Raw genomic sequence first — 23705 nt, forward strand, 5'->3', positions numbered from 1 at the left:
ATCAGAGCAATTTTTGGGGTACTTTTTTGAGGGGGGGAGGGCAAAGGCTTGGCCCTCTTTGGCAATATTTTAAAGAAAATGATTATCATCGTACAGGATACAGGACTTTTATTCCTAGACCTTAGGTATATGCAGGCTTCCTTAAGGTGGTTGGACACTGGTAAAATTCTTTGTTAGGGCTTGCCCCTCTTGCTTGCTCATATAACCCTACCTAGTTTGTCAGACTCCAGTTTTATGATAGTGTCTTTAGGTGACAGACCTCTTCTCCTTTGGAGAGGGGTTTTTTTTTTTTTTACCCTTTTTTTTTTTTTTCTTCTTGTGACCGTTCTGTCATACTACCTTTTGAAGGTTTGAGCACTGAGACAGGCAAAGCCTTGGACCCTTAATGGCCCCAATAATGTGAGTAAGGCAAGATACGGATACATGGACACAGGAATCAGGAGTTATTCTTTTTATTTTGTTACTCCGTTTATATGTGTCTCTAGTGTCATAAATTTAAAATTGGTAGTATTTTTCGCTAGTTAGACCTAGTCTCAGGATGATGATGTGGCCGCGACGTGTCTCACCACTGATGCACTTCTGCCCCCCATATCTGCAAAGACATGCACACAGCACATTTGCCTCCTGCTACAGAAACACAGCCACAGGAACAATCTGGACATACCAAACTCCATTCCTTCTGCATTTCACTTTAGCAATCGTGCATCATAGGCGCAAGGGAACCGGGACAAAAGGGCTGAATGGCATATTCTACTAATGGCCTACAGTAAACTTAGAAAACCATTCAGGGTGATGGCTGTTCACTTGTCCCAGAGCAGTCCTATTATGACACCATTCCTCTGACCCTTGCATTTAATAAACCACAAACTATGTTTTTTTGACACATGTCTACACACTGATGCAGTTTGAATTAGTCTTTGCCTATAAGCACCTGAGTCTTCAAAGCCAAAAAGCCCCTATGGGCATGAAAATGCTGGCAAAATAGAAAAACATGCTCACAAATTGAAAGCACATCACATGAGAATTGGCCAAATCCTAATAAGATAGTCACACCTTTTTAAGCTTTTTGATAACATATATCCTATGTAAAACATGGGCTGTTCTGCTAGTAGATCCTGCTATTACTGTCCTCAATAGATACCTTACAGTTCTTATCAAAGATGTTCATGATCTTCCTCCTTTTAAGGGTTCTGTTAATAGGTGTTTATAAAGCCTTCTTCAAAGACTTCCTTTGCCCTGCTGCCATGTCTTTTTGCCAGACTGTTGCTAACTGGACAAGACCGATGAATAGAAAACATAACCTGTCTTTGACACTCTTCTCTTAGAATAATTGCAGCTGATTCCCTCAGCCCTATTGCTTTGTGTTGACACCCGAGACCTTCTAGAGATTTGGCAATTACTTTCTCCAATCTGTAGGCATATGCACAGTGTTGTTAAAAGCATGGTCTGTGGAACCTGCTTGGAAGAGGTGCCTTATACACATACCTTTTGACAATGAATGCCTATTTGCGGAATACCTTGATAAATTAAAGTGGTTGTAAACCTCAGACACGAAATCTGAACAAAGCACATGTTCCTATAGTGTTTACATGCCTCTCTCTGTCATTTCTGTCTGATATCTAGATCCTGTTATTGGCATAAGTCATTTCTGATCAGGTTTCTTGACACCAAGAGCTAAAAGGCTGATGGGAGGGATCTCTGGCACACATCCTGTGATGGACTGCCTCGGCTCAGTTCTTGTGTGCTGTGTGGTTGTGTCCCTTCCCTCCAATCAGCTCTCAGAGCTCTTATACAGTGTATATCTGCAGCTTCCCACCCCCTGCTTTGTGAGGCTGTGAAAAAAGATTTTTGTCTTGAGTTATACAAGGATGTACAGGAAAAATGACTGCAAATAAACAGGTACAACGTATGTAGGAGTATTTGTTTGACTCCTGTGTATCACCTGAAGCCAGTCACTTTGCTTGGTATATGTAAGGGTTTACAACTACTTTAAGTCACGGGGGGGAAAGGTGTTTTTCCGTATAAGAAAAAGCCTAAGACTCCTACTGCTACTTCCAAAGTCCCTCCAGAAATCAAGGTTCCACATTGTTTATAAAAACTTTTTCACAGTCCCCAAAACAAATGGAAGCACTGGCTAATATTGGACCTAAAATCTCTAAACAGATTTCTTTGAGTACCAAAATTCCATATGGAATCAGAAGGTTCTGTAATTGCTTCTTTCAGACCAGGGGAATTTCCCCACCAGTAGACTTACAAGTTGCCTATCTACACATCCAATCTCCCCTCACATTAACATTTTCTCTTGGAGACCAACACTTTAAAATGTGTAACACTCTCATTCGGACTCCTTTGCTCCCAGAGTGTTCAAAAAACACTCTGCTTTCCCCCTTTCTTACTCTTCTACAGACACAGGGCATTCATATCACAGGGTACTTAGATGACCACCTGCTGAAGGTTTCCTCAACCATGATCCTGTATGAAGGTAATAAAACCACCTGTGTTAAGCGACATTCCCCCCCAATACTTGCCTAAGCCCCCTCTCGATCGTGATGGGCACGAGAGCAGTGGCTCTCCAGGAACTCTTCCTCTTCATTGGCTCCTGCCACAGTCATTCAAAGCCAGTGAACTAATGAGAGAACGGGGGGTGAGGCTGAGCCACACTAGTCTGTGAATGGACACACACAGTAGCGGCTCGAGAGCTCCCATAGCAAACTGCTTGCTATGGAGGCACTCAGCAGAAGGGAAAGGGGGGGGCTAGAGGTACTGGCGGGGAGAGATCAGGGCTCCTCGGTGCTAAACCTCTGCACAGAACGGATAAGTATGACATGTTCGATAATCTGCCTTTAATATCACTTTAGGGCCCACACAACACTTAACTTCAGAGTGATGATGATTCCCTTGCACAAGAGCAGGAACCAATTTTCACACTGGCCTCTGTATCGGAGCTTCTAGATTTTAGCTCTTTCTAAGGCAGGCAACAAGTGGCCTTCCTTACAGAAGCAGAATTTTCTGCCTCTTCACAATTCCACAGACAACTAATGACCTTCATACTGCTATCTTTGTCCAGGGCTACAAAATGCCTTGCCCCTTATCCAGCTCCTCCATCTTTACTGGAGTCTGATCCTGATATGCCTGTCCTAGACAAGGCAGATCCAGAAGGAAGTGAAGACTATATAGAAACTGTGTCAGAGGAGTCTTCCCAACACTTATTTACTAAGCGGGAGCTTCACACAATACTCTTGCTAGTGTGGATAAGCTAACTGCTGCTGTGCCTTATTTTGTAGTTCTTGAAACTACTCCATCTTGCCAGTCACCTTTGGGCACAAAGAGACATACACAAATTGTTAGACGTTCCCTTGTTCATTAACAAATAGAATGGGAAATATGTTATGATCAGATCACTCCAGAAAAGATTTTCAGTCCTCCAAATATATGCCCACTTTGCAGAATTGGAATGGAAGGCATTCCAGTGATCCTCCTCATTCTGAATTAGCCCAGAAGGATTTGGTTCTCAAATATGCGCTGACTCCTGGCAGATGCTATGTGGGCACTTCCAGAACATCTGGACATTGTCAGTGTTCTATCCAGCTTCTCAGTCGCTGGCTTTAACAGCATGGCTGACACTACTGCCATGAGGAACAGGGGCCTTATGAGTGCTGTCCTAGCCTATTAAAGGTTAGGATGTAAACTTTATACAAAGCCTACCATCTGAGGCGAGGAATATCCATTCTAGAAAGTACTGTGTGGGTTGTATTTTGTCTTTCGTACAATCCAGTATGTACCAGCATCTGGCCTTGAGTACAATCAAGGCACCGGTCTTGGCCTTGGCTATTCTGCCTTTTTCTTGTTGCTATCACAACTACAAGAAGAATCTCTGATTTAGCTGCTATACTGTATGTTGTACCCCTTCTCAGTGTTGTATAGGGAGAAAGTTGTTTTGAGCCTCCTTTTTCCCAAATGCAATTTCTGCTTTCTGCCTCAATCAGGATATTGTCCTTTTTATTCTTTTGACCTGCTCTGAGACATCCTAGGAAAATTTCCCTGCACTGTCTGTACATAGTATGTGCTGTGAAAGTTTAGCTCTCAGTTGCGGTTTTCTTACAGAAATCTGATTCCCTCTTTGAGAGCTTTAAAAGAGTCCTCAAAAAACACACTCAGCTATTGCTAGCTCAATCAGACAGGTTATTGTTAAAGCCTGTACTCTGAAGGATGGGGTTCCTCCCTTCCCTGTTAAGTCACATTCTACCAGAGCTGTTAGTGCTTCATGGGCTTTTCAGCATTCGGTATTTGTATCTTAGATTTGCAAGGCTGTCACCTGGGCTTCTGTTAACACATATACGCTCTACCAGGTGGATGTACAGCCCTCCTTTTGATGCTAGCTTCAATCACGCTACAGCATGCTACAAGCTTGTGAGTCTTTCAACCCTTCTTGCCGAGTTATTCTGTGGGCTAGTTGGTATTGTTTGCTGTGTTGCCTAACGCTGTTGGACTTCCTTGGATATTTCAGTTTTAATGATTTGAGAAGTATTTTTTTCTTCATACTTAATTAGGTGGATGCAGCATAGATCTGGTAGCTGTCGATTGTCTCTGTCTCTGTCACCTGCCACCCCCCCCCCCCCCCCATTCCCCTGGTGCTCACTGGAGCACTGGACTGTGGAAGGGGCAGGAGCGGCTGGCTTAGTCTCTCAACGGAGAGGCTGAGCCAGGTGCTGATCCAGACATCTAGGTGGTTCCTGACTTTAAAGTCAAGATCTTTCCCCAGCCTGGCCCATATGAGGGACATCAGCCAACAGTGGACTTTAGCTCGGTGTCGGCTGAAAATGAACGAACTGGACTCCTGTGATCCACAAGGGACGTTCAGCCAAACTAGCTTTGGCTGTACTTCTCTTATAAAAGAATCTTGTGTCCTGTACATTAGGATCAAATTTTTTTGCTTAGGCAGGCCATACATTAAGCCATTTTCTGGAAAGAAAGTTGCTCGACTCTCCCATCAACACTTTCGGTGTTGATTAATGAATCCCTCCCATGGAGGTTTTGTATTCTGACAGCGGGAGGTTTCCCAGCTGTCAGAATACAATAACCACTGCTGGCTGTGGCTGGCTTTCCCAGAAAATCTTTTTTTTTTTTTTTTTTTTTTTTTTTTTTTTTACTGGAGTACAGTAGAGGACACAGGTCCCACCTTTTTGTTGTTATGATCTCACTATTGCTTCCTACAAAGCTGAGGCTAGCTTGGAGTTGGTAGGGTTATTTATTTATTTCAGGTACTTATTTGAGGGATGTTCCAGCAGCTTTTTTCCCTGTCATAATGATTTAAAAAAAACTGGTGTGCTATACTATATTCCATGAAACTGATTTTAATGGTAGATCAAAAATTCTATTTTGAATAATCACTTTAGGGTAAGCATCAAACCAAAACTTTTTAGGAAAAAAACATTGGTAAATAATCGGAACTCCTGTTGGGTTTAATGAAATCTAGGGCAACATTAAAGGATAAGTTCAACTTTAAAAAAAAAAAAGCATTTACGGTTTTTGTTTTGTGAGCATGGAAAGCATAGCACAAGCGATTAGCAGATCGCTGGTGCCATGCAGCACTCCTGCAGACTTGACAGTGTATCTGTGTGCTTGGACCTCGTGCGGGCAAGCAGATACACTCTGACAGGAAGAATCGATGAACTACCAGAGCGCTCAACAGCGTGGTGGTAGTACATTGAAAAATACAAGACAAGCGGCAAAGGCTGTCAGAACTTGTAGTTTTCCCATTCACAGAATACTGCGAATTAAACATGCCCAGGCAGGCGGAGCCCCGCACAGCCACTGTTTTTTGTGGGTTTTTTTTTTGTTTTTTTTTAAATTGTGGCAGCTAGTGGGGGAAGAAGATTTCCTGCTAGTTGTCAAAATGGGGGGTTTAGGGGACAGTCCTTTTGTTACATGTTACACCCTGAATATGGATGTAACATGTTATGGAAGGTGAACTTCTCTTTTAACCACTTCCCGGCCGCCCTATAGCAGAACTACTGCTACAGGGCGGCAGGGCTGTGCAAAATTACATGAGTCTGTATGTGTGTGTGTCTGTATGTGTGTGTGTCTGTATGTGTGTGTGTATATATTATACGCGATTTTGCATTTCTGGCTAGGGGGTGCATGTGCGCCACCCTACCTGTGTCGCCATTGGCTGCTACAGATGTCGATCACCGGGTCCCGGCCGAGGATTCCCCACTATCACCCAGCGATCACCAAGGAACAGTGACAGGGGAGAGATCTGTGGGTAAACAACACAGGTCTCTCTCCTGCTAGCAAGGACATGCTGATGTATACTTCTCTACACAGCAGAGAAATACCCAGCAGCATGTTTCCCTAGTAAAATACATACAACACACTTGGTAAAACAGCACACTATTAACCCTTTGATCGCCCCAGATGTTAACCCCTTCCTGTCAAGTGCCATTAGTACAGTGTCCGTGCTTTTTATTAGCACTGATCACTGTATTAGTGTCATTGGGATGTCAGTGGCAGTAAATTCCCCCCCAGTGTCAGAATGCACGCTGTAGTCCCAGTATAAGTTGCTGATCGCCACCATTACTAGTATAACAAAAAATTTACTTGTATTGGGAGTTTTTTTTAGCAAAAACATGTAGCTGAATACATTTTGGAGTAAATTTTACAGAATTTGATTTTTTGTTTTTTTACTGGATGTTTTTTTAGCAAAAAGTCAATATTGTTTTTGTTTTTTTAGTTTGTGGTTTTTTTTTTTGGTTTTTTTTTTTTTCAAAATTGAGTCGTTTTTTTTTGTTTTGTTTATAGTGCAAAAAATAAATGCAGAGGCAATCAAATATCACGACAGGAAAGCTCTATTTGTGGGAAAAAGGAGGACAAACATTTCATTTGGGTGCAGTGTTGCATGACCGCGCAATTGTCAAAGTAACACAGCGCCGTATAAAAAAAAACCGGCCTGGTCAGGAAGAGGAGGGTGGGGGTGAATTCTCTGGAAGGGAAGTGTTTAAAGAGATCTCCAGACAGGAAGTGAGGGAGTTCTCCAATAGCAATACAGACAAACATAAAAATGCCCTATTTTTTAGGGTAGGGAAAGGATAGTACCCATGTTAGATTTTCATTTACTCTATGCCCGTTAGATTTTATCACTTCCTCCTTTTTTTTTTTTTTGGAGGGGAGGAGGTTTAAAAAGTAAAGTTTTTTTTTTTTTTGTTTTTTTTAAATGTATTTTCTTGTTTTGTTAACAGCCATATACATCACCAGATGACAACAGCATTTCTACAGAATCTCTACAGGACCCCGTGATGCACAATGATACTGTGGATGATGAAACAAATGCAGCAGGAGCATCAAGTACCATCTTTGATGCATCTTCTAGTAACAAACTTATATCTGATGGGAAACTGAAAGGTATCTATACAAAGATTTTTTTCATTATCTGTGTTTAATTTTGTGCTTAAAGCCTCTTTCCACTATTGTGTAGCAATATTTTAATTTGTTGTAATTATCTAATTTTGATTTTTTTTTTTAATGAAAATAATTTTATGTGGTGAGGCAGAAACTTCATTGACGTGGAGCTGCAGTTTGACCGTTAAACAGCCACTCACTGGTCCTACGATCCAGCAGTGTCCTCACCTCAGCTGGGTTCACCAGCCACCCTGTGATCTTGTGTCCCTGGCGCCAGTATCTTAAGTGTGGGCACCAGGCTGTGACAGCTTGTGGCTTCACAGCCGAGTACCTGCTGCGCATACAAGAGCAGCCCTGTGCCTTGTGAGTGGTCCCACAGTATTCTGGAATCTGGTGTCCCAGAAGACTGGGGAGGGGGTGCTGGGTCTAGGAGAACTTCTGATCGCCTGGGCGATTGCAGCGGAAGTTGGAGTGGGTACCTGCCACTCCCCAAAGATGCCAATCCTTAATGGGGAGCAAGGGATGGGGACTTAAAGTGGAACCTCCCCTTTCAGGTGGAGCTCCGCATTAACTTCTAGTTTGAGTGCATGTATATTAGTTTTTTTGCTATATTTTAATTGGATTTCCAATGTACAATAAAAACAGTTCTAAACTTAAAAATGTCCACGTTTTTAGCTCGGTCTACTTTGCCATTATTTGATACCCTTGGAATCAAATTGGCTCCCCTTTATGTCGTCTGCTGTGATTTTAGTCGATGAGATCAAAAGTTGATCATGCCTATCCATGTTTACTGTCATGTATGATCCAGTTGTGGTTCCTTTAAGATAATAAAGGTTCTTCTTTTTTTTTTTTTTTTTTTTTTTCTTTCTTTAAAGATGATGAACTGTAAAGTAGTCAAATCATCTTTAATATGCATAGAATTTGCAACATTGACCTGGTAAAACTTTTGATGATGCTATTTTTCCTTTGTGCTTCTAGTATCATTTGCTCCAATAAGCTTTGCCATAAAGGTGAAAGAAACGGATCTTCTGCCTCTTGAAAAAAACAGAGTTAAATTAGATGATGACAGTGAAGAGGAGGAAGATGGCGATGGCAAAGATGGACAGCAAAATAAAACCAGCAGTTCTAGTAATAGCCAGAACTTAAGCACTGCAGCTATTGTTGTTGAAGAAAAGAAACCACAGTTAACTCCAGAGGAGCTGGAGGCAAAGCAAGGTATATCATTTTTAGTTGCACCTACGAAGCAAAACAGTATGCTAAGGTTTCATTTAATCATAAATGAAGGTAATATTTTGTACCCACTGAAGACTTTGATGGACAACAAAGGTATCAAAAAAAAAAAAAAAAAAAAGTGATTTGGCTCATGTTTTTAATTGTGTTTATCAAACCTTGCCCATGATTATGCAAGTGAAACGTGCAGCAAAGATTTTTATTCCCCATAAGAACATTTTACTCATTATTGCATATTAAGTTAAAGGGCAACTAAAATAGTTTTGTTTCAATTTATAGTAGTTTTTTTTTTTTTTTTACTGATATTTCATATCTGCGTTTTCAATATGTTTGTAGTTTTTTTTTTCTGTTAAATAGTTAATACATGATTAGGCCCGTTTGCTAAATACCTTTTTTTGGTTCTAACTGTTTGCAAAGCAAAAATTTTGACAGGGCCCCAGAAGAACCATAAAGGCGTAAAATTGATATGATCCCGAAACACTTAGACAAATAAAGATGAATACAGCACCTGGACGAGATGGCATACACCCAAGTATTCTTAAATAGTTGGTCTTTGTTATTTCTAAGCCATTGTTTTTAATTTTTACAGACTTTTTAATGACTGGCTTGATACCATTAGATTGGCAAAAGGCCAATGTGGTGCCTATATTTGAAAAGGGAGCAAAATTTTTACCAGATAAGTACAGACCAGGCAGTTTAACTTCTATAGCCCCGAAACTATTTGTGAGTTTTTGCTAGAAAACAATATTACAAGCCGTAGTCAGCATGAATTTATGCATGACTGAAATTGTCAAATAAATCTGCTTTCTTTTTAGGAGGAAGTTATCAAAAGCTTAGACAAATGAGTGGCTGTGGATATAGTACACTGGGATTTTACAAAAGGGTTTGTCGCAGCTCCCCACAAAGGGCTAATGTATAAGTTCAAGTCTATAGGCTTAGAAAATTCAGTTTGTAAATGAATAGAACATTGGCTAAAAGCTCATATACAGAGAGTAGCGGTAAACGATTCATACTCTGGTCTAAGGTTATTAGTGCTGTACCCCAAGGTTCAGTGTTGGGACCCCTTACTTTTTTATCTATTTATAAATTATATAGAATCTCTGATTATAATTACCATTTAAGTGTTTGCAGATGACACCAAGTTGTGTAATGTAATGTATTTTACAGGATGTCTCCAACCTATGAGCAGACCTTCATGTACTGTTTTTTGAATGGACAACTATATAGCAACAAGGTTTAATTTTGATAAATGTAGACTTGAGGTCCAAAAACATGCATACATTGTACATTCTAGGAAGAGTACACCTGGGGGAGTCAATGGTCGAGAAGGATCTGGGTGTTCTGATCATAGGTCATACTTAACAATAGCATATAGTGCCAAGCTGCACTCTATAAAGAAATCAAAATACTATTTGGTTAAAGTGTTTACTAAACCCAGGACCCTGCATTCTTTACATCTGGTCTCCCACAGTACACAGAACATGGACATGCAATTATTTTAGTAAATATAAACTGCTAAATACCTTTTCTCATCAGCTGTTAGAGTAGTCTTGTGACTTCTATCAGTGTGCAGAACAGCACTGGTTAAAGCTTGTTGGAGGAGTATTCAGTCTTCCCTGATTGTCCTATGAGGCTGCAGGACCCCTGACCCTCTTTCTGGACATCGCTGTTTGGCCCTGTGCTGATCACATGCACCCTCACAAAGAAAAAAAAACTATCAATACACACTAAATTGAGCATGTGCAGAGTGACTCCTAGAGCTCCGTACTATCAGCAGATGGATTGGGGACAGTAGAAGGGGGAGGATCGGAGAAGACAGGATCAAGCAGCCTTTTTACACAATGTGGAGGATTAACCCTTTAGGTTCCTCAGTGAGTATAACAAGCATGCTTTATTGCGTATTCAGACTGATTTTACTGTTGAGGGTTTAGTAGCACTTTTAGAGATGTACACTCCAGAGAGAGAGAGACATACGTTTACCCCCTTTGCAAAGCATTCGTAAGACCTCATCTGGAATATGCGATACGGTTTTGGCCTCCAGTTCACAAAGAATATTGAATACCAAACAGAATATAATACCAAACTGATAAGAGGAATGGTGAACCTCAGCTGTTAAGAAAGATTAGCTGAATTGAGTGTAGTCTCTCTCAAGAAGAGGCAATTAAGGGGAAATATGATCACCATGTATAATTACATATGTGGTCCAAAACATGAACTTGGTATAGAGTCTTTAAGATCATTAGATCTTAAGATCAAGATCAAAATGTGGATTAACTCCTTCAGGAGCTAGTACTGGTCAGCTCCAAAGAATGTTTCATTTTTACTTAATTATACAACACAAGACAAACAAAGTATTCATAGGTTCCATGTTATACCTTCCGGTGATTGTACACAGGAAGAGTTTTCAAAGACATGCCCCCTGGGTGCCTCCCCTTTAATCTTTCCCCACTTAACCTCATACCTCTACTCCTTTACATAGAAACCACTCTTAGCTTAACTAGTTTTTGTCCTGGGGAATGTTGCTTTGGACCCGGGATTCTGCACAGGCGTGCACCTTGGCACTTGGTGCAACATGTCTTAGTCTGCCACAGGGTGCTGAACAGTTCCAGGGCCATGGTCCATTCCATGGAACCTAAAAGACCCCTTTGCAAGCTTGGTAATATCCTTCCTGAGACTGGGTGGAATACCTAGCATCCATAGACATCCAAGATATGCATATTCCTATTTATCCACTTCATTGGTTCTCTTTGCAGTGGCATACATCCATTTCCAGCTATTGCACTGCGTTTCGGCCTATGCTCTGCTCCCAGAATATTCTCAAATGGTCCTAGCACTTTGTCTTGCCCCTCTCAGAACTCAGGGTATCCCGGTCACAGGTTACCTAGACAACCTTCTCCTAAAGGACTCTTCTCCCTTACAGCTGTCTAAAAACTCACATTCAGCCTTCGTTGTGTGATCGATTTCCAAAATTCTGCTCTCCAGCTTTCTCGTTTCCTGGAATACTTGGGTCTGTTCCTGAACACGCAAAAAGAAAATCCTATCTCACAGAGCCCACACCCGAGATTTGAAATCCGACGTATACCAGTGAGATTTCAAGGCCTCATGGTTGCCCTCTTTGATGCTGTACCATTTGCTCCAATACCCATATCTTGTCGAGCTGGAACAAACATGCTCTTTCTGTTGACATACCTATGCTCCTGTCCAGCCAAGCAAGGAATTCTCTAACTTGAAGAATGCCCAGCCTTAACAGCAGGAAGCCTTTTCTTATCACAAAAAACACAATAGATGCCAGTCTTTTAGACTGGCATGGGATGTTTCAGTCTTTCACAGCCCAGGGGTATGGTCACCCATGGAAGCCATGCTCCCTATTGACATCTTGTAGTTCAGAGCAATACAAATGGCTCTGCAATGCTGGACCATCCTTGTGCGAGAATACTGACTTAGAGTATAGTTAGACAATGCCGTGGCTTTGGCCTACATCAGCCATCAAGGAGGCACCAGGAGTCATGCAGCTTTCAAGGAAGCAAGCCAGATAATCTCAAGGATGGAAACTCCCTTTCCAGCAATCTCTGCTGTCCACATCCCAGCAGTGGACAACTGGAAAACAGACTACCTCACTGACCATTGTGTGGATCAAGGGGAATTGGCCCTACACTCAGATATCTAATATGTCAGAAATGGGGGATTCCTGATGTAGACATCTTTTACCTCTGGGTTCAAGAACCAACTACCTCTGACTATGGCCAGAACCAAGGATCCTCTAGTGCTGGCTTCAGATGCCCTAATAATTCCCTGATCTAAGTTCAGAGTAATCTGTCTTTCCCGCAATGTGGATTCTACCTTGCCTGGTCAGAAAGCTAGAGCAAGCAAGGGACCCTATGATTCTTACTCTACCAAACTTGCCTAGAAGAACCTGGTAGTACACAGACATACTCTGACTTCTAGCAGATGACCCCTGGCCTCTCCACAACAGGCCAGATCTCCTGTCTCAGGCCCTCTATTCCGTGCTGCATCTCAGCCTCTTGCTTTAACAGCATGATTGTTAAAGCCTAAGTCTTAGGAGATAGGTATGTGAGTTTGGTATTATTTCCTTGTTAAAAGTAAGAAAAGCCACTTACAGAATATCTACTATCATACCAGAAAATTCTTGTTTGCCTGGGGTGAACAACCCCTGAGACTACTTGTTGCTTTATTTTCCTGTAATCAGGTCTTGATCCGAATTTGGCCTTAAGCACTCTGAAAAAGAATGCATAAGGCCCAAAACCTGACTTTTCAAAGACCTCTAGCTTTACATTTCCTTGTCAAAACCTTTATTCAAGGTGCATCTTGCATCAAACCCTCCTTGCAGCAACCACTGCTTCCTTGGGTCCTGCAGAAACCACCCTTTGAACCCATCAGGAATATTTCCCTAAATGGCCTCTTGCAAAGTAGGCTTTGTGATTGCCATTGCCTCTGTCATACATCTCTGTGCTGGTGGCTCTCTTGTAAGGAACTGTTCTTCATCCTTCACAATGACAATGTAGTCTTATGCCCAAGACCATCTTTTCCTCAATGAGGACTTAGTCCTAACACCCTTAAGCCCTGCTCCAAAGATTCAAAAGGAAATTTCTCATTTTGACATTGTCGGACAGCTTCCATCAGGAAGTCAGAATATTTGTTGTCCTGTGCTCGGGACCTCGCAAGAGACACCCTGCTTTCAAGTCCACCATTGCTCGAAAGATAAAAAATCTTAGCACTGGAGCTTACATTCTCAAGGACTAATCACCTGTGATTTTACACTCCCACTCCAGCAAATCATTAGGAGTTTCCTGAGCTTTATGGCACCAGGCCTCTGTAGTGCAGTTCCACTTTGCCCAATCAGAAAATGTTTTGCATTTGTTGAAATACAAAGCACTCTGAATGGTATCCAGGACAGGGCCAGGAGGACAGGGAGGATCACTGTAGTAGTGGCGGCATCCCACAAGTATGGCATATGCATGCTTACGTTGGTTCACACTGAGCCAATGTATTTAACCACTTGCCATCCTGAGGATTTACCCCTTTTAATTACCATGCCTTTTTTTGCTATTCAGCGCTGCACTATTTCAACTGGTAATTGCACTGTCATGCAGTGTTGTACCCAAACACAACTTCCGTCCTTTTTTCACATAAATAGAGATTTCTTTCGGTGGTATTTGATCACCTGTGTGCTTTTTATTTTTTGATTCTGCAAACACTGCGGGTTTGTGTGCAGTGTATCAAGTGACTGACCTACTGACACTGCACTTTCTGGGGGAGAAGGGGGTAAGCGTAGAGGCTAAACGCAGGTGCCAGGGCTGATCCTGCTAGCGCTGCGTTTTTGGGGACGCTATACTAATATGTACGCTGGCATAGTGCTGATCTGATCAAAGATATTGATCCGTTTAAACACTATACTGTAACACTATAATGGAGGATTATTGTGTATGTGAGCGTGTTCCCGGCAATCAAGGGGTTAAATGTGATTACTGGTGTACTAACGGGCAATCTGATGCTGTCTGGGAGGGGCGCTAACTGACCCTAACGCTATCTGAAGTCGCCAGCAACACTAATAAAGTGATCAGCAAAAAATCTGTACACTGTACTAATGACACTGGTGACAGGGCAGTGAAGGGGTTAAACTGGTTGGGGGGGGGGGCGATCAAGGGGTTAAATGTGTCCTAGAGTGTTTTGAACTGTAATTGTATAGTGCTTTTACTTAGTTTGTTAATTCTTCTCTCTCTGGGATGGAATGTGTAACTGTCAACACAGGACAGGATAGGACAGTGATCGATCATCCGACTTGGGCCGGACATCACAGGCCTAAATTGAATGATCCCTCGGGGATCAATTCGGGGCGCCCACGATCCACCCCACCCCCACCACCGGCCCACGAAAACCATGGGATCACGAATAGATACGTGATTGTGCACACGGGCCGCCCTGCAGCAGTAAATGTACTGTGGGCGATCCTTATGTGGTTCAGAAAAAGAAATGATACCTGGTTTTGAGCTTTAAGAGATTTTTACAACTAAATTCATGTTTTAGGTAGGTATATTCTGTCTTGTCAGTCCTACCTATTTTGCACTTAGTATTTTTTTCCTTCCTAAATGCTGTTCATAAAATATGTGAAATGTTTTATCCTAAATATGAACTAATGCCGAAGGAAGGTGCAAGTCTGTAAAAATAAATGTTTCAATTCAACTCCACTGGAGAATTCAATGCCTGGTGGGAGTATGCTGTTATCTTTGTTACTATTGATGAACCTTTGTTTCGATTACAAAGCTTAGCTGTCAAGAGCCACATTAAAAAGAAATCAAATTGCATCCCTCTTGAGTGCTACAACACAACAGCTGTATTTGTCTTCTATGTACCTTCACTGCATTCTTGTATACTAACTTTTGTGTGCTTGTCAAGCCAGTTAAACAGATGGGCTCAGAAGCATAACCAATATTTAAAAGGTTTCTGTGATTAATATTTCAAGAATATTTGGGTTTCTTTCTCATCCATTGAGAAACACAGGAACTCTTTACCAATCGGGTTATACTGCTGTCAACAGGAGGATTTGATCTTGTCAAAGAAAAATATGTAGGCTAAACCAGGATAACCTCTCCTACTACCAGCATGCCTGTTATTTGCTAGTGGTCCTAGTAGGACAGACATCATCTTCCTAGAAACATAGAAAATTGAAGGCAAAAAAAGACAGTGGTCCATTGAGTCTGCCCGTTTTTTTTGTCCCAAGCATGTTTGAAACTATTTACTGTTGACTGGTTCACTACCTCTGTTGGAAGTTTATTCCAAGCATCAACTACTCTTTCAGTAAAATAGCACTTTCTGAGATTAGTTTTGAACTTTCCTCCAGTTATTTTATGGTCATATCCCCGTGTTCTTGATTTTGGTTTCGTTTTGAAAATATTGCCCCTCCTGATCCTTATTCACCCATTATTTTACATTTACAAACATTGAACTGCAATTTCCACTTTTTTGACCAATCTTTCAGCAATGCCAAATCATGTTCCAGGTTACAGACACCTCCAGGAATATCGACCCTTTTGCACACCTTTGTGTCATCAGCAAAAAGACATACCTTACCCAACAAATCTTTAGTTACATCTCTTACATATAGATTACATAGAACAGGACCTAGTACAGAGCCTTGTGGTACACCACTAGTGACTGGTCTCTTTTCTGAGTGAACCCCATTTACAACCACACTCTGGTAACTGTCCTGCATATCTACCCAAGGGCCTAGTCCTAGCTTGCACAACTTTTGTATTAGATCATTATGTGGAACTATATCAAATGCCTTGCTGTGTCCACAGCACCACCCTGGTCCAAAACATTGGTAATGTAGTAAAAAAAAAAAAATCCAATTAGATTAGTCTGACATGATCTGCCCTCGGTAAAGCCATGCTGCTTTGGATCCAGCAAGTTGTATGTTTTTAAGTGATCAATGATCCTTCTTTTCAAGAGTGATTCCATTAACATGACTACAACCGATGTTAAACTCACTGGCCTGTAATTGCCAGCTTCTACCTTGCTGCCTTTCTTGTGGGTAGGTAATATATCTCTACTTAGTATTTTAATACATCTGTACTGTATTAAAATACTAAGCTACTTTTGCTAGCACTTTTTATTGAATTTCTTTTTTTTATGCTATCAAAACTCTTTTATGCACTCCTAGATCTTGATTATTTATTTTGCAGCTAACCAGTGTGATCGTCCTCAGGTTGGCTGAGTGCCATGTCTGGACCCTGCTGGACTGGGTGTTTCAGGGCTTGCCTAGAAGTGACATTTGGGCAATGGTTTCCACATGGGATGCTGTTCAGAATGCAATCTGGTAATGTTTGCTATTGAGCACTTCCCAGGTGCGGAATTGCTGGCATTTGCTTACAGGCTGGCCCTGTCTCTGAAGACTCGCACCACATGGTAATGCAAGGTATAGGCTTGACCCTTTCACTGCCAATGACTTATGCCATATTTTATTAGCAGTGGGGGGTTTTACACACAGCTGATGTAAATCTGACAAGCCAACTCTCGGCTGTCAGGTGGAAGCTAATGGACGGCTGTACAGCCTGCCTGATCCCTTCCATGAACCTCTGGTAGTGTAATTGATTCCTTGCCTATTGAATAGATGGAGCAGATGACTTTTGCTTTGAATTTCAGTTTTGACTGTCTGCTAGAAGCCACACATCTCAGCTATTAAATGTGTGTCATGTCAGTGTAAGTATGTGTTAATCATACCTATGCATAGGGTGCTTGGTCGAAGTGCTGGACTGTGCAGGAAGAATCACTTAATTTTCATTGCCTTCAGGGGGTGTCTCTTTGGATCAACTCTTGATACTTCATCAAAGATGGCACTGGTGGCAAGACCATCCATCTTACTCAGACTCATGGCCCTTTCATTTCTCAACTTTCTTGTTGAGACCCTTCGAGCCTGATTGCCTACAAAGTCTGGCACTCAGTCTACCAAATCCTCAGACAAGCTGCCTTCTGAATCAAGGTGCCCCCCTTACTTTCCAGAGTGAGGATGCATTTTTTTTAACCTTTTCAGAAGCTTGGGTGCAGAAAGTGGTATCCCAGGTGTTCAAACCGGTGTTTTGGTCTGTGCCCTCTCGTGTTTCTCACCTCCGATCTTCCTGTGTCACTGCACAGATTAGCAGATCTCCACTGAGCCTCCTCAGGATTTCTGGACCAATTCGGCAGAATGGTTTTAAGGGTTTTATACCAGCCCGTTTCCAAACCCAAAGGGGTGTATCTTAAGAGCTGTGACTTCCACATTGAAGCCACAAAATGTCTTTGCCTTCATTTCTAGGGAGATTTTCTGGCTTCTGTAAACATACTTGAATGTTCCCTCCTGAAGCTTAAAACCTTCCTGTGTCCCTTAATGGCTTCTGTGATGAGTTCAATAATAATGCAGCTGTTCGTAATCTGGAGCACTGGACTAGCCTGGGTTAGTATATTCCACTTTGGTTCCTCCATGCAAGCACATATCTTTGTTTCCAGCCCATACCACCTGGCTTAATCTACAATAAGTAAAATAATGAAAAAAGGCAACATTTCCTATAATACTGAGCATTCATTGTCTAAAATGACAAAATGGATGAATGCAACTTAATACCATTAGCTTTCATTTAAAAATGTTACCACACTGGGAACCAAGGGGAGAATAATTACCAAAATTTCAGCAAAGCAACACAGATAAGAAAATGGCCACATAAAAAAAAACAAATGGTAGACATATGCATTTCTGTTCCAGTACAGTTTTTTATTTATTTTTCTCAATTATAAAAGCTAATATAGCAAATAATTATAATAAATACCAGACCAACAGACCCATTACCAATATAATTATCAAAGACGTGTAGCGCTCCTGAGTGTTTCAAGAACAGTGATGCAGTGCATTGAGATTGGCCATGCTGCACTTGACAGTAGGCTAGACTTTAAGGGGTATGGCTAATTAGAACCAGCGCCTATCCACTGTATACGCAGTACATGTTGCAAATCTTTGTACTCACAAAATGTTTTAGTTACTGTGCCATGAGCAAGCACAGTTTTTTTTTTTTTTTTTTTTTTTTTTTTTTTTTTTTTTATTGCACTACTTGACAACTGGCAAATTTTGAGACAAACACCTTGGTTATGTACCTTGGTATGTAGCATATAGGGGATAATTGTCAGGAAACGTACTGCACAGCTTACAGAGTGAATCAGTGTGGAACAGGGAATATACAGTGCATGGTATAGAACAGGCAATATGGTGTAAGATAAATCTAGTGTAGAGTAAAGAATGGGAGGATTGAAATGGGGAAAGCACAGTGCAGAGTACAGAGTAGGCTAGGTGGGTGATAGGAAACATGCAGAATGAGGCAGCGAGGAATAGAGAACATGCAGAGTGTGGAATAAGGTACTGTGTATTTTGCGTCAAACTTTCCTACACATGCAGTGCAAATGCAGAAGCTATGGTGTACCGCCTCTTGTTCCTTCCAACCTCCACCTCCTACTGTGTAATAGAAATGTTCCACACACAGTGTCCAAGACAAGTGACGCAATTCGTGGACCTGGAAGGGAGTCTACTGGCACTTCTGTCTAAAAGCTGCCTGCGTCGGCGATAAACTACAAAAAAAAAAAAAAAGTGTGTAGCAGGATGAGGATCTTAGTATGTGTCTCGACTGCCTGGCGCTATTGCAGTACTCAAACTCCAACATGGGGTGGCGACCCACAGCAAACATGCCTGTGACCTAAATTAATGTCACTAACAAATTTGAAGCCAAACTCCAGCTCACACTGCAGTCACAGCAACAATTTTTTTGAGTGGGGAATAAAGGTTTTACATGAATAAAAAGTTGATTTATAAGAACCCCTGTAAGTGGTGGTTTATCTCAACACTCTTCCTGCTACATTTGGAAAAGAGCTTGTTCTGTTGAAAATTCGCAGACTTACTGTATGAATCACCAGGTGAAAATACGAGGAAAAAGAGCCTAATACAGCCATCACATCTAAGAATTAGTAGGCTGCAGTATCATAAATGTTTGCTTTTGAGATTAATACCACTTTAAGTCAGTTACATTAGTGCTGCTACAAAAATCTGGCATGAAGCTGTCATAAAGAACCAGAATAATAGCCATTACTCATATGACCATGAATCCCTGCAAAGAAGAAATTGAATACTTGCTTCTTCTGCTGCTGGTGCTACAGAACTCTGCAGAAGTAAAGAACCCATTGGCTGAAAATCTTGCAGAATCTAACATTTCCAGGTGTTGGCTTTGTGGTCTTTGCTACACAGGTTGTTCAAACCTCTAGCCCCTTACATCACTACTGTGCTCTGTACAATGAAGGGGCTGATGGGAGGAAGAAGTTCATATTGTGGAAGACCAGGAAATGATATTGGCTTCTGTGATATTTTTAGCTATTTCCTATTTTTCAATCTGTTCAGTGATGACAGTAGCTGCAATTTGATATGTGCTGACCAATTAAAATTGTCCACTCCTTTAATTTCCCTTTACAAGGAAAGTCATTGTAACTACTTGCCTTTTAATATCCTAATATAAATCATTTAAAAGTTTTTGTTCACTGTCTAGCAATTTGTGCAGTTTATAGTATGACATTGGTTTGTCATGTCTTTACAAGCCCAATCAATAGTGCATTCTGATTGGTTAAGTGGCAGTGTCTGAATCTCAAATATGAATTAACATGTATCATGTCAGGACTTGAGCCAAATGTTTGAGAAAGTTAATTTGTATGCAAATGTGGTTTTTCTCTCAAATACACAGTCAAGACTTGTTTTTTTTATTTTTAATTTATACAAAGCAGCTAAAATGAAAATTGTGTGTCTTGCTTCACAACTTCATGCACACTACAAAAATTTTAAGCTCCTAGAAACTATTATAGGCATTTTTTTTCTTTACTCATGCATGTCCAGAAGCATTATTCAAGCTTTTTTTTTTTTTTTTGTAGAGTTTTTGAGAGCGTTTTCTGGCAGAAAAAAAACACTGAACGCTCCTAAACACTACTAAAATGCTCCTAACAGCTTTTTTTGAGTGGGTTTTGTTTTTCTTCACGTACTGTTAAAATGCTTATAAAACGCTTACACTACTAAAAAGCTACTACAAGCCAGCGTTTTTCAGCCAGCTTTTTTTTTCTAGATTTTTTTGAGCTTATAAAAAATGTTTGTGTTCTTTGATCCTAAATTTCAGTTGGCTGAATGGCCAAACTGATGTGCTTCTCTTTGTTTACCTTATGAATAGAGGCTAATTACATTCAAATAATCAAGTATGTTAGAGGTCTATGCTTTTCGAAATGTAAGTGAACAAAAGAGCACAATTTCAGGCAGGGATGCTCAACCTTTTGAAGAGCAAGGGCCACTTAAGTGAATTGGTAACCAGTCGCAGGTTACAGTAAACTGCAATGGTTCAGAATTTTGCAGAATCTTTCCTGCAGCTTTTGAGTGGGAGGGAGAGGAGGAGAAGCTGGATTTCAGCGGCTCCGGGGGCCACAGGTTGAGGGCCCTTGATTTAAGGGGTTGCAAAGTCATGTTGACTGTAACGTCTTTTTTGATCTTTTTCCATCTTTGTTTATGGTGCTAATGTAGTGAGATAAGTGGTGTACTCTGTGCTTTGCCATAGACTTCTATTATATCCTGCAGGTGTGGTGCACATTCTGAAAACTTGCCAAAACTCCTGCATTCAGGAGTTTTGGTGAGATTTCAGAAAGTGCACCAGATATAATAAAAGTATATGGCTAAGCGCAGCAAACCCACAGGAAAGTTGCAGGTACACTACCCTATACAGAGGAGGCATCGGCAGTCAAATTTTGCAGAAAGCGTTAAATCAGTTGTGAAAAGCAGAACATTCCTGTTCTTGATTCTTATGTCCTCCCTAACTGCTGTAATCCTTGGATTTTCATAGAAAGGCAAATGCTAAATGTGTGGTACCAGGCACATATCACTATTATGTACTGTACATGTTTCAAGAATGTCTCTTTTAACCTCCCTGGCGGTATTCCCGAGTGCAGCTCGGGGTAAAGTTTCAGTACCAAAAGCGGTATCCCCGAGCTACACACGGTAATACCTTGCAGCGATGCTCTGGGATCTGTTCTTCACTTACCTTGTCCTGCGCTCCTGCGATGTCCCTCCTGCAGTGTACCTGGCAATGTAATCCGGCGGATGCCAGCATCTGTCATCAGTGTTCCGTCCCCTGCGAGCGTCGGGACATACAAGGACGGAACGGCGGGAAATTTGAAAATATCAAAAAGTGACGTTCACTAAATACACTAAAATCACATAGTAGAACATTACTGTATCAAACCATTTCACATACATTTTGTCCCTAGTGCTTTGTCCTGTGCCCTGCCTGCATTTTTACTGTTCTTTCTGCCTGGAAACTGAGAAACGTCCATGGCGTCCAAAAAGTGTCCCTATATGTCAAGAGGTTTTAGACCAGCTAGAGAACAGCGATAGTAAATCAGAACTACTTGCAGAATTGAGTGATAATGATTCGTGGGGAAATTCGTCATCAGACACTGAAAACGATTTTGCGACTTTGCTCCGTGATGTGCGAACTTGGAGCTATATTTCAAATTTCAGTGTTTTTGGTTTGATTATATTATTGAATTAAATTTATTATATTATTTTTTATGTTTATTAAATTATAATTTATGATTTCGTGTTTCAAATTGTAACATACCCGGGATGTTTACTAGACTCTTGTTCAGACAGATTTCAGTGAGTTGTTCCTAAAAATTACAGGCCTGCAATAAAAAAACTACGTATTTCCATGCAAAAAAATTTACTGCTTTGAGCACAGAAATATGGACATAATCAGACTGCTATGGAGGTTAAGTTCTTGATTGGTTCAGTTCCATCATATAATAAAAGTATATAGTATAGCAGGTAAGGCAGAAACATTCTAGATCTGGATCTGTACAATAAAGTGAGCCTTGCAGGCCACACTTAAAAATGTATGCCATATTGTAGCTCAGCTGGAGGCCACTGAGGAGAGAATTAGAAACATTTGGAGGCCAGTTGAGGTCATTTTTAAGCATACTTAAAGTGATATCAATCCTCTGGTTTAGGGGGGAAAAAAAATCTTATTTGTATGTATTCTTAACTCAAAGTACCTCTGTTGCTCGCAGCCTCCTCCAATTCTCCAAATTATTATTTTTAATTTTTTTTTTTTTTTTGCTGCTGTGATCCTTCTTCCTGTTAGAGGGGGTGTCCATGTTCATGTACCATTTCTTGCCTGCTACCGAGATGGACGATGGCATTTGTAGTGTGCATAAAGCAGTACATGTGACCACCTATAACGTTCACTGCTCATTCCAAACAAACAGAAATGAGGATGAAAAGGGGAGGCTCTGGTGCTCACTAAGGATGTTACAAGGAAATAGAAAAACACAGTGAGAAACCATTTGATGAAAATTAGACTACGGGACCATTAGGTAGTTGATGTGTATGGATTATTTTTGGAGAATACGCTTATCATTTAGTGTCGCTTAAGAATGCCCCTGTAGGGGTTTTGAGGATGCCTTTGTGGGTCAAATACATGATACTTGATCTGTGTATACATATAAAGTATGTTGTGCTATGAATGTGATTACAAAGTTGACTTCACAAAGGAAGATTTTTGTTGATTTCTTTGTATTTTGTGATGGGTACAAAGTGGCTAAAACATTTACCAGTTTTTACAAATCCTTACTTTGCTGTTCATGTTTAAAGGATAAGTTCACCTTTTTGTTCACTTTTTTTATTCTTCTCTAAATTCCAGTTTCCCTATGTACCAGTATAGCATTATATACTTCTTTTGCAGAAAGTCAAAAACTTTCCATTTTTTTCTACCCACCTTTATGTCCGTGCCCAGATGGCTGTACAAAAAGGCTTCTCGATTACTTCTGCCTTATTTCCTGTAGAGATTTTAAGCCATGACACAGGAAGGAGTTGACCAGCTGACCTCATTAGCACACACCCTGCATTATCTACTCTCCTACCTACCACCCACTTCCAGGTGAACGACTATTAAAAGAAAAGCAATCAATCAGTGATCATTGTTCTCACTAAATACACAGACATCGATTTTTATTTTTCTACCTTAACTTTTATCTTGCATAGATCCATAGTTCCCAACTCTCTCTGATTTCGAGGGACTGTCCCTCATTTGGAAAAAAGTCCCTCTGTCCTCCTCATTCGTCCCTCATTTTTGTTTGATCAATGTAGTTGTAAATAAGATGCACGGTTTATCAAAAAGTATTTTACAGTGCAGGTTATAGGATATTTTCAAAGCAAATATAAAGGAATTGTAGCGAGCAAAAAACTACTTGTGGGTTTAACCAACAGTTTTTTTTTTTGTTGTTTTTTTTTGTGTTTTTGGGTGTAGTTTTTCTTTAAGGGGATGTGACAGGGGGCATTTCCTATGCCCACATACTTTCTAATAGGTGTCCCTCATTCCCATCTCAGAAAGTTGGGAGGTATATAGATCATTATTTGGCAGTGTGCTGAGTGAACAGATAACGGCCTATGTGGATAGCTGTAGTATTGAAAACAGGAGAATTGTGTTCTGGGTTCTGTAAAGTTCACATACACTATACAA

At 40.8% G+C, this 23705-nt stretch overlaps 1 protein-coding gene across 5 annotated transcripts in view; it reads left to right on the forward strand.

Moving 5' to 3' along the window:
* SFSWAP (splicing factor SWAP) overlaps positions 1 to 23705 on the forward strand; it is a 233342-nt gene that overhangs the window by 89659 nt on the left and 119978 nt on the right. For all 5 annotated transcript variants that reach the window (XM_089686134.1, XM_089686136.1, XM_089686133.1 and 2 more), the window contains 2 exons: positions 7239 to 7401; positions 8377 to 8613. In XM_089686134.1, coding sequence (XP_089542260.1) covers positions 7239 to 7401; positions 8377 to 8613 — 400 coding nt within the window. The remainder of the gene's footprint in view (positions 1 to 7238; positions 7402 to 8376; positions 8614 to 23705) is intronic.

Source organism: Staurois parvus, unplaced genomic scaffold (genome assembly GCF_062004578.1).
Source record: "Staurois parvus isolate SC_StPar_1 unplaced genomic scaffold, SC_StPar_1.0 ptg000392l, whole genome shotgun sequence".
NCBI classification, from domain to species: Eukaryota; Metazoa; Chordata; class Amphibia; order Anura; family Ranidae; genus Staurois; species Staurois parvus.